This window comes from Cebus imitator, unplaced genomic scaffold (genome assembly GCF_001604975.1).
Source record: "Cebus imitator isolate Cc_AM_T3 unplaced genomic scaffold, Cebus_imitator-1.0 Scaffold193, whole genome shotgun sequence".
In the NCBI taxonomy this organism is placed as follows: domain Eukaryota; kingdom Metazoa; phylum Chordata; class Mammalia; order Primates; family Cebidae; genus Cebus; species Cebus imitator.
Genome location: NW_016107508.1, coordinates 2,559,053 through 2,570,807, shown reverse-complemented (window position 1 = coordinate 2,570,807; position 11,755 = coordinate 2,559,053). Strand labels below are relative to the sequence as shown.

Sequence of the window (11,755 nt, the reverse complement as noted above, 5' to 3'; positions counted from 1 at the left end):
TATATCCATCTACTCAACTCCCATACAACAGCCATAGACAGTACCTAAATGAATGGATACAGTTACATTCCAGTAAAACTTTATTTACAAAGGCAGACAGCAAGCTTGATTTAGCCTACCGGCCACAGCGTGCCTGCCCATTTTACACCAGCATCAGAGTGCACTTGTTCACAGCTCTGATCCTGTCATCCTCCTGCACAAGTCACTGCCTGTTGTGCACAGGATACAATTTAAATTCTTTATCCATGATCTGCTAGTAGCCATCTTTCTGCCTTCTCTCTTCACACTCTTCCTGCTTATAGCTCTGAACCCTAAGTTCTGCTAGCCATGCCAACCACTTCTGCCAGGCTCTCTCTTACTGCATGTTTTACACATACCCAGTCCTTCTGCTCAGAAAGCTTTTTTTTTTTTTGGCCTGTCTGGTTTCCCTTCATTCTTCAAGAATCTGCTCTGTGTACACCTTGAAGCTTTTCTTGTCTGCCCCCAGTCTGGCTGGATGCCCTTCCTCCCAGTCCTGCAGTTCTCTCCATGAGCATTTATGACCCTGTGTTGTATTGTTTACTTCTAGTTTAGTTTATATCACCAAGCCAGAACATTTTGAGGAGAGTAATCATGTGTTTCATCCTGTGCACCCTAATATCCAAGTCCAATTCCTGATGCATAGTTAGGACTCAAAAAATTATTTGAACAAAAGAATTAATATATTTAAAGACTTCTGAAATATCTTGAGATTCAGATGAGAATACATGTAAGTAAAATTATATTTGAACTGTAAAATAATAAAACTCGGGCTGTTTGGTATGATCAAGAGCCTTTTGGGCATAGTGAAATTTTAAAACCTTGAAAAATAATTCGAGGTATATAAATTAGTATGTTCCTAGAAAATTAAAATACTATCTAAAAAATTTATAAGATTCTAGTGTGAAACATGCTTTTTTCCCTTGGGCTCACGGGGTCATCTTCTGTGTAGCTCAGGAATTTCGCTTGCCCACTGTTTTTCTCCTTCCAGTTCCTCGTCTCCTCATTATGAAAGACATGGTCAGACGACTGCAGGAGCTGCGGCACACGGAGCAGGTGCAGAGGGCCTATGCGCTCAACTGCGGGGAGGGCGCCACTGTCAGCTATGAAATTCAGATTCGAGTACTGAGAGAGTTTGGTCTTGCAGATGCTGCTGCAGAGCTGTTGCAGGTAGGAAATGACATTAAACTGTTTAAAAGAGGGAGCCTCAGTCACCAGACAGGCAGTATTGTAGACATCCTGATGAGCCTTCAGCTTGCTCCCTTTTCTTTGTATGTGCTTTTTCACTGCCTTTGGTTGTCTTTGATAACCTGCAAGTCCCTCCTCGTGAGAGGCCGTGTCATGGAGTGAACTGAGCAGAGGTCTAGAATGAGAACTGGGTTTAGATCCCAGCTCTGCTGCTTATTAGTTGGTTAACTTGGAATGAGTTACTTAACCACCCTGGGCATCACCTCTTTTACCTGTAAAACAGATAGTTTTGAAGATCCAGATTGCTACTGTACAGCAGCTATATATCTGGTATGAGGCAAGCATACACGTGGTGACTGCTAAAAAATTCATAGTGTGCATGCCCAGCAGAGATGGCCTGGAAATAGAAGATTCTGAACTTCCACTGCTGTCTCTTCCTCGTTTGGTCACTAAGTTTCAGGTTTGGTCTGCTACCACGCTTACACATCTTCCATGTACCCCCTTTTGTTTCTCTCTTCCATCTTATAAGAAATTTTTTCCATGAGGGTTCAAACCCAAACATGAGAATCAAAGAATAAGTGCTTTCTTTTTTAACCTACCAGGAAAAAAGAAAAAAACTCATTTCTAGTAATTATTAGATTAAAAGCAATAGCATTGGTTTTGCAATTAAGTTAGAATTTGTGAAGTAGTCTGATCACAGCCACTAAATCAGAGCCCTAAATAAAATTTAATTTCATCTGGTCAAGTGATTGATTTTCTTGCTGCTAACTCCAAACCCCTTTAATCCTTACCCTTCAAAAGGATAGGATGTGGCCGGGTGCAGTGGCTCATGGCTAGAATCCCAGCTCTTAAGGAGGACAAGGTGGATGGATCAAGAGCCTAAAAATGTTCAGTAGAAAATTAGGCAAGCAGGGGGAAAAAAAGAACCTAAAAATAGTTTGCTGACTTGCTGAAGAACCCTGTACCATGCTTATCCATCCATTCATTCATTTAGTTATTGTTTTAAGACAAGGTTTCATTCTGTGGCCCAGGCTGGAGTGCAGTGATACAATTACGGCTCACTGCAGCCCTGACCTCCTGGGTTCAAGTGATCTTCCCACCTAAGCCTCCCGAGGAACCAGGACTACAGGTGCATACAACTCACGATGCCTGGCTAATTTATTGTATTTTTTGTAGAGATAGGGTTTTTGCCATATTGTCCAGGCTAGTCTTGAACTTGAGCTCAAGCAATTTGCCCGCCTTGGCCTCCCAAAGTGCTGGGATTACAGGTGTGAGCCATTGCGTCCAGCCTATCCTTTTTTTTGGAGACAGAATCTTGTTCTGTCGCTCAGGCTGGAGTTCAGTGGAGCAATCTCGGAGACTCACAGCAAACTCTACCTCCTGGGTGCAAGCAATTCTCTTGCCTCAGCCTCTCGAGGCTGGGACTACAGGCCTGTGCTACCACACCTGGCTAATGTTTACATTTTCAGTAGAGACGGGGTTTCACCATGTTGACCAGGATGGTCTCGATCTCTTGACCTCGTGATCCACCCGCCTCGGCCTCCCAAAGTGCTGGGATTACAGGCGTGAGCCACCGCGCCCGGCCCTGTATTTTGTAGTTTTTATTTCAGACAGAGCAGGCACAGGTGTTTTGTCAGAAAGTTTCTAGAGTATCCTCAGTTGTATCTCTTAGCAAAGACATATTTGAGTTTGGGTTTATTACCTGTTTTTGCGTTATCACATAATTTTGCAAGAGATGACTGACCTGCTTGCTGGAGTATTCAGTCAAGCAGCTTTCTTTGATGACTGTGTCCTAGGTGGTACTCTGTGCCTTTATACTATAACTAAGGTGATATTTTTTCTTGGGCTTCTGGCCTAGAAGAATATATTATGCTTTTTATTCTTGCTGACTGTGGTTTTCTTAAGTACCTCACTTAATTCTCTCAGCCTATAAATTTCCATTTATGAAATATGCTAATAAATGTCCTTTTTTTTTTTTTTTTTTTTTTTTTTAAATCTTAGAATCCTCACAAATTCTTTCCTGATGAACGTTTTGGGGATGAAAGTCCTCTCTTGACAATGAGACAGCCTGGGAGATGTCGTGTAAACAGTACCCCTCCTGCAGAAACCATGTTTACAGATCTGGACTCTTTTGTGGCCTTCCATCCACCCTTGCCTCCTCCACCACCTCCCTACCACCCCCCAACTACCCCAATCCATAACCAGATCAAAGCAGGCTGGAAACAAAGACCTCCCAGTCAGCACCCTTCACGTTCATTTTCTTATCCCTGTAATCATTCGCTGTTCCACTCCAGAACAGCTCCTAAAGCTGGCCCTCCCCCAGTCTACCTGCCAAGTGTTAAAGCAGCGCCTCCTGATTGTACTAGCACTGCAGGACTGAGCAGACAGACGGTGGCTGCTGCCGCCACCACCACCACCTCAACAGCAGCAGCAGCAGCATCTGAGAAGCAAGTGGTAAGTCAACACTTCAGTAACTCGCTTCAAATTCAGTTTATGGACTATTAGAAGCAATTTCCTTGGCCCCAAGAGCTCCACTGAGACCTCAGCAGTGCCCAGAGGATTGCTGACAAGCGGAAGGCGTAGACTTGAGGGGTGTGGAAAAGAGGGAGAAATGCTAACGTACATGAATGAGAAAAGACAGGAGAGAGACCAGAGGTATATATGGAGGAGTTGAGTATCTTCTTATCTTTGTGTTCATTTGCCAGGATTAGGAAGGAGTGGGGTTACTAAGCAGCATAAAGGAATATGCCATTTTCATGTTCTATTCAAGCACGGGTCTAGAATTTGTCTCTAACTTCTACTATTCTGTAAAATCCACTATTGTACCACATACTTTAATGGGACAAGAATCAAGAGCGACTTATAGCTAAGTACAATATACCACCAGGAATAATGTGGAAAAAACTTTTCTTTTTGAGACAGTCTCACTCTGTCATCCCAGCTGCAGGGCAGTGGTGTAATCATAGCTCACTGCCGCCTCAACAACCTCCTAGGCTCAAGTGATCCTCCCACCTCAGCTCCATGAGTAGCTGGGACCACAGGCATGTGCTACCACATTCAGAAAATGAGGCCTCAAGCATACCTCTGCCTCTGAAGCTCATCATCAGAGCCCCCACTTCACTTAGTATCACAGTAGCTAGGGCTGGTAGGTAGTAAATTGGTAGAGGATTCTTTGCTTGATTTTGCATGGCATTAGAGATTTTATATAATACACTTGAAAAAAATAGTAATTTTTTTTTTTTTTTTGGTCAGGTGCCATGGCTCACATCTCTAATTCCAACACTATAGGAGGCTGAAGGGGGAGGATCACTTGAGCCCAGGAGTTCAGAACCAGCCTAGGAAACATAGTGAGACCCCGATTCTACCAAATAAATAAACAAATTAGCCAGGTGTGGTAGCACATGCCTGTAGTCCTAGCTACTCATGGGGCTGAGGTGGGAGGATCACTTGAGCCTAGGAGATTGTTGAGGCTGCAGTGAGCTATGATTACACCACTGCCCTGCAGCTGGGATGACAGAGTGAGACTGTCTAAAAAAAAAAAAAAAAGAAAAATTGATTTTTAAGTCTTCCTATTGAGTCTTGTGCTATCAGTAGCAAGTTAGAAGAAAAGATTCACCTATTAGTTCAGGGAAGCTTCATTAAAATGTGGCTTATTGGAACCTGTGGACTAGTATATATCCTGAGCCAAGTTATGATCCTTTCTCAACTTTTCTTTTTAACATAACCTCAAGAATGTATTATCTTCACAGTGAAACAAAAGATGATGCTTAGAACTGGATCAGTTGTCCCTTTCTCTTCTTATCTTCTCCAGGTTCAGCATGCTTGCATCTCTTAATAGCTAGCATTCTCTTAGATCTACAGTTGAGCTCAGCACTCAAGCTTCAGCACAATCTTCTTTGTAGTTTTCGTCTTTTTCTGGAAAATTGGCCTAGTCTGCCCACCATAGTCACTCTGCGTCCTGTCATCCTGCTTTCCCTGGGCATACAGAGAATCCTTGCCCTTCTTCTACTGTGTCACTTTGTGGGATTGGTGTTTGCCACACTTGTGACAGAAAGTCCAATGGGTTTTAGGAAGGCTCACCATGTTTGCAGGAGCACTGTTAGCACAGAAAGCCTCTCACCTCTCTACCTCTTCTACCTGCTTCCCCCACCCCAGAAGAGCGAAGGTCAGTAGTGTTTGATAAACCAGATTTCCATTCTGTTGGCCTGGGCCCTCAGTTCTACAATCACAGAAGTTCTACTACTTTATATTTTAAGTAAAACTCCTTTTAAAGGTAACTTATTTGCGTATTCATTGCAGTCTTGACTATAGTAATGAAAAATTGGAAACAATGTAAATGTCCAATAGTAGCTGAATGGTTAAGTCATGGTTCATCAATACATTGACAGTATTATATATGTGGTAAATTTCGTAAAAATTAATAGATAGCAAAGGAGAAAAACATAGAAAGAAAGACTTCAAAATGCTAACAGTGATATTTCTGTTCAAATGATTGCAGTGATTTTTATTTTTTGCCTTTATAGCTTTCTGTATTTTTATATTTCTTAAATGTTCAGCACGTGTTACTTGGGAAACAAAATCGGTAGACATCATTTTTACAGAGGATGAGTCCTTTTTTTTAACCCTCCCACCATTTTTGTCTCTGTCTGCAGCGAACACAACCTGTGCTGAATGATCTGATGCCAGACATTGCTGTGGGTGTGTCCACACTGTCACTCAAGGAGAGGAGGCTTCCAGAGCTTGCTGTAGACACAGAATTAAGCCAGTCAGTTTCTGAAGCAGGACCAGGGCCTCCCCAGCATCTGTCATGTATTCCACAGAGGCATACACACACTTCTCGGAAGAAACACACACTAGAGCAAAAAACAGATGCCAGAGAAAATCCACAGGAATATCCGGATTTCTATGACTTCTCAAATGCTGCTTGTAGACCTTCTACTCCTGCTCCCGGCAGACGCACCCCGTCCCCTTCGCAAGGTGGATATTTTGGTCCCGATTTGTACAGCCACAGTAAGGCATCACCAAGTGGCTTGAAGTCAGCCTACCTACCTGGCCAGACGTCTCCTAAAAAACAGGAAGAAGCTAGGAGAGAATATCCACTTTCCCCTGACGGGCATCTGCACAGACAAAAGAATGAGCCGATACACCTGGACGTCGTCGAGCAGCCTCCCCAGAGGTCAGACTTTCCTTTGGCAGCCCCAGAAAATGCTAGTACTGGTCCAGCCCTTGTCAGGGGACGAACTACAGTAGAAACTGACTTGACTTTTGGGCTGACTCCTAACAGACCTTCACTTTCTGCATGTAGCTCTGAAGCTCCTGAAGAGAGATCCAGTAGAAGACTGGCAGACAGTGAGTCCCTGGGCCATGGAGCTCAGAGAAATACGGATTTGGAAAGGGAAGATTCAATAAGCAGAGGAAGGAGGTCACCAAGCAAGCTGGACTTCCTCTACAAAAAATCTGCCCTCTGAGAGCAACCTCCAAGTCGTCTGTGCCTGAGATGTGAAACATCCCATTTTATGATGTAACCCAACAACTTACAGACCAGTTCATCAACGCCAGCTGACAACTCAGTTTCACATTATTTTGGTTTAGTTTTTGTGTATATATGTGTTAGACATAGCATGCTAAGGAGGTTTTTTTTTTAAATGTTGCATCTGTCTAATTTGTGTTTGAACAATTACGTCGGGAAGCATTTTTAAGAGCGAGCAAGCTGGCACTTTTTATTTCTCTTTACAAATGATGGAATTTTTTTGCACTTGTACATTTGTTTTCTCTGTATTGATTTTATATTAGTATGTTAAACTTTATTGCCACATTTAAAGGACTGTATTTTCATACTTTTTTGCATTTTACCTTTCATCTACCAATCCATGTGCATTGGATTGCACACTGAGATGTATTTTCTTATGAAATAGTTCTGTGTTTATTTTTTAATTATAGAAATTCCAAAGAACAGCACATCAGAATGCTCCTCTCTTTTCAGTAATTGTTTCAGTTCAGAAATCTTCCCGCCCAGCCTCCATAAATCTAATGTCTTTTTTTTTTTTTTTTTTTTTTTTTTTTAACAAGTCCTGGGAGCTGGGCTTCATTCCTCCAGCGAGAGTCCAGTCAGGGTCCTGAAGTTTGCTGGTTCAGGAAAGAACAGGAAGGAGAAAAGCCTTCTGTGCCCAGGCTGAAGCTGTTCCATTTCCACAGTGTGGATGCAGTCAGAATCCCTGCACATTCTGGTCAGAGGGATTAGAGTGTCACCAGAAGAGGCTCTAAGGAGATCGGATCCCTTGGAATTAGAAAGCAGTGGCAATGGGGCGCAGTTGCTCACACTTGTGATCGGCACTTTGGGAGGCCGAGGTGGGCGGATCACTTGAACTCAGGAGTTCAGGACTGGCCTGGGCAACATGGTGAAACTCCATTTCTATAAAAAATGCAAAAAAAAAAAAAAAACCCTAGCCGGGTGTGGTGGTGTGCACCTGTAGTCCCAGCTACTTGGGGAGCTGAGGTGGGAGGATCACTTGAGCCCAGGAGGTTGAGGCTGCAGTGAGCCAAGATTGTACCACACCACAGCAGTCCCGCCTGGGCAACATTGAGACCCTGTCTCAAAAAAGAAAAAAGGGGCAGTGGAAATAGTGAAATAACTTAAAGGTCCCACTGACAGTTTCTAGTTGAGCGTCAACTCTCCAGTTGCTTGCAGTGGGGGAACTGACTGCTCGCTGCCTTTAATTGTCTTGCTCTCTATGGGGAAAAAAAAAGGGCTTCAGTCTTATAGATGTTATTTGGTGTTTGTAAACATATGTTTTCTTTTAAATGATTTTCAAAGTATGTCTAAATTTTGGTATCCTATAAAAAGTTGTTGTATAATGCATAGTGCTTTCTCACCAACAGAAAAAAGGAAAAAAATTGTTTTCAGTTAAACACCACATGTCCTACTTGAACTCCACTGGGATGCTGGTTTGGCATTTACTAAACCACTGAGCACATGGGGTCTTTCAATATCCTCTCCCTTGGAAGGGCAATGTGTGAGCTAAGGACTGTTTTTTTCTTACTCTCCAATGTAAATATATTAGTATTTGAGTTTTTAAATCACTTCAACATTATTTGAGCATTTACTTTGTATTTTTACAAACACATAAACACACAGCCGTAGCACTTAGAAGAAAAGAGGTTTTCTAAACATTCCTTGATATGGAGGATATTTGGGAGCCTCTTTTCTATATATGTATATATATAAAAAAACTATGAATCACTCACACTCACTCTAAAACTATGCAGGGCTAGGGAGCCTTTACGAGCTACCAGATAAATGAATTACATGCACTTTGAAGTAAATAGGTTTTCTATTGGATGTCAACAACTCTGCTTTCTCCCAAAACTATAGTTTCTCTTATGCTCTTTTCCTCCTTTACCCTGTGGATATACACTCAGGAATAATCTGACATTTTAGAAAACCCTGACAGTAGATAGTCTCCAAGAGGGGAAACATACTATGTGTCTGCACGCACCGGTGGCAAACTGCCGCCAGTCGTTCTGCTGCCTGACTAGTCAGCTGCTGTGCTGGTGCACTCGGGGATGCTGGTGGTTGTACACGCTCCCGGGCTCCCAGAGTTAACACTAATCTGCAGGTCGGCTGTGCGTCGCATTTGAGCCTCCTTTTTTAAAGAGAAAAACATAGGCCTCTGTTCTCACTTGTAAGAGGTTTGACTCATAATAGACGATAGTGTCTTTTGAAGTCCAGTCTGTCTTCAGAAACAAAAGCGAAGGCCATCATATTCCTTAATGTGTGTTTCTCTTATCACATATGTATGTTGACACGTTCATGTTTTGATACAGTTTTATATTTCTATTCTGAATCAGACCGTACTGCGCCAGTGCCGCAAGGAAGAATCAGTAGACCTAATTTGGATGGGGAGAAAAAGTCTTATCCCTGACCTGTTTTGGTTTTTTTTCCAAATGTTAAACCAGAGCTGTTGATCCCACACATTCATTTTTCTGAAAATTTATGAACTATTCTCATATCCCTGAAATATAACTATAAAAATAGGTGGCCACTATTCTTAAGATTATTTAGTTTATGAAGTTTGCTTTTAATCATGCAGTAGCTTACCTGGCTAAACTATGTGTATAAAGGGAAAACTTGCTTTAATCCATGGGATTTCGGACCAATGTGACTTGCGGAAGGTAAACACGTGTGGGTTTTGTGTGTGTTAGGTTAGGTGTTAGTAAGCTTTTAATGTATGTGGTGAAGTATGGTTACTAGGGTAGGTTGAAGAGCTGTGTGCCTCTGGCTTTCCAACCCAGCTAGTAAATCTTTTTTAATGCTGTACTAAGATAAATGTGAAGTCTGAGTAAGGTTGCTCTCAGAAGAAAAAAGCATATATATGTATAATATAAAATTTAGGCCATGGGAACTGTCATTTTACTTGGTATAGGATTTTAATGAGAACCAAATCACAAAAATACCAGATCTCATTTTGAGGTCATGGACAATCAGGCTGTTTGGACAATCACCACTTCCAGTGTCTGCTGTGCGTTGAGGATAGAGAACTACCATTTACATGCTAGGGCCGAGAGAGGACATTCAAGTTTCTTAAACATGCTGTTGGTCTTTTTCTTATGTTATTGTTTTAGCTTTGTGATTTTGATGAATAATTTAAGTTCAGAGTCACTGGTGGCTTCTAAGAAAAAAACAGCAGCATGAAAGGCAAAAAGTATTTCAAACATAGTTGTGTAAATTTTCCACGCCCATTATTTAGCTCACATGCCGCCTTTAGCTTTATTTCTGGGAACATGTCCTTAGACGTCAGCTAGCCTGACACTGCAATAACCCGTTAGGCTTTAAGGCTTTTCAGTGAATTCTTGACATTTCAGTGTTCTTACAGAATATGAAACCTTACCTAAGTCTTGTTTTTGCTTCCTCAGAAACTTTTTATTACACCTGCCATCCTTCATTGGATTTTTCTTTTGGTTTGTTGTTGATGTCCTAGCAATGAGCTTAGTCCTTGTACATCTGCATGAAGATGCCGAAGGCGAAGCGGAAGCACGCGCCGCGGCAGTGGGGCTCACAGCCGGTGCGCATCGTTTACTTTAGAGTTGAAAGGATTGACATGTCTCAGTAACTACCCAGCAAAATACATATTTTCATAATGTTTAATTTGCCTTTTAGAAAAAAAAATGTTTCATGAAACACTTGTAAGATACTTATCTTGAAATTAGCTACAAGGCATTCATGTTTTTAGGACTGAATTCAAAGGGAAATGCTTCTTTGACATTTTTTCATTGTTCAGTTGACTTTCAGCTTTCTGTACTGACTATTAAAGCAGCAGTGATGGGTGCTATTCCCGGTTCTGCAGTGGTTTACTTTGTCTACTAAGTGATTTACTTTTAAACCTCATTACCGATAATCTTACAAAAGACTTAACATGCACACTGCTAAAAGGTGTTTTACTGTTTTCCTTTAACAGTGTTGTATGAGCAATGTTTGGTGACATGTTGTCTCTTTGTCCTGTAGATTGTCGTATCTGTTACGTAGCTATTGGCAAGTCCTTTGCTTTTTTTTCCTCTAGAAAATCCTCAGACTGTCAGTCTCATATACTGAGTATTATAATGCTGTGCCCGTTTCTATAGAAAGATGACTTGGAAGTGTGTGTCTTGAAAATAACTTCTTGTGTTTGTGTGTTTGTGTGAGTTCTAAGAGGTCAGATAAGCTCTGGAAGCTCCATCGTCTACCTGCACGTGACTCTGTATCTGGGTTACATGGGCAGGCAGCACCAAGTCCTGCTCTTAGATGGGGTGGCTGAGAGATAAAGGTTCCTGAACTCTGCTTGCTGTGTATGCACCACATCTGTACACAGAAAGGTGGAAAACCATCTACAACACTGCATTTCTTGTGGTTGTGCTGTTACTGGTATAAAGTCAAGTGCCTTCAATGCTAAAGGCTCAGAAATTTTTCTTAAACTGATTTCATGTCCTATGCAAGTGTTTTCTACAACCTGCATAACCAGTACTTTGTAAAACTTGTTTACGCTTCAATTGTACATAGTGATTTTTAAAGAAATATATAGTATTTTTATTTAGGTACCTCCAAACTTGAATTCGTCTGTGTGAAGCATTGTAAAACGATACATTTCTCTTTTGAGTACCATTACAGTTGTACAGAGGTTTTCACTGCTTCTATTTTTCTACTGTTACTGATGAGCATGTAACACTGACTTTATCCTACATATAGTTGGCATTTCAAATAAATGGCTTGTATAGAATCTGCTGAGTTGGATACAGTCTGTTTTAGCAGTGTAGCATATAGTCTTCAATTACAGAAGTGATTGCACCCCTGGAGGGTAGAAGTGGGAGGTTTTCTAGGCTGATTTTCTCTGTTTCTAGAATTTCAGTCACTCAGAGGCATTTATCATCATCATCATCATCATAGTTTTCTTGGAAATCACACATTTTATTCTGAATCATCAAGTTCATTATTTTCTATTATTGAGACATTTCTGATAAATTTTATTTTGCAAATTTGAGCGAAAAGTTCCGCACAGGGGTCTGTACAGGATGGCAG

The 11,755-nt window shown here is 41.5% G+C and overlaps 1 protein-coding gene across 1 annotated transcript in view; it reads left to right on the top strand.

Annotated features, from left to right (window-relative positions):
* BTBD7 (BTB domain containing 7) overlaps window positions 1–11,456 on the top strand; it is a 63,705-nt gene extending 52,249 nt beyond the window's left edge. The window contains exons 7-9 of the mRNA XM_017546981.2: window positions 1,010–1,188; window positions 3,208–3,660; window positions 5,859–11,456. Coding sequence (XP_017402470.1) covers window positions 1,010–1,188; window positions 3,208–3,660; window positions 5,859–6,674 — 1,448 coding nt within the window. The 3' untranslated portion in view covers window positions 6,675–11,456. The remainder of the gene's footprint in view (window positions 1–1,009; window positions 1,189–3,207; window positions 3,661–5,858) is intronic.
* Window positions 11,457–11,755: the final 299 nt, after the last annotated feature.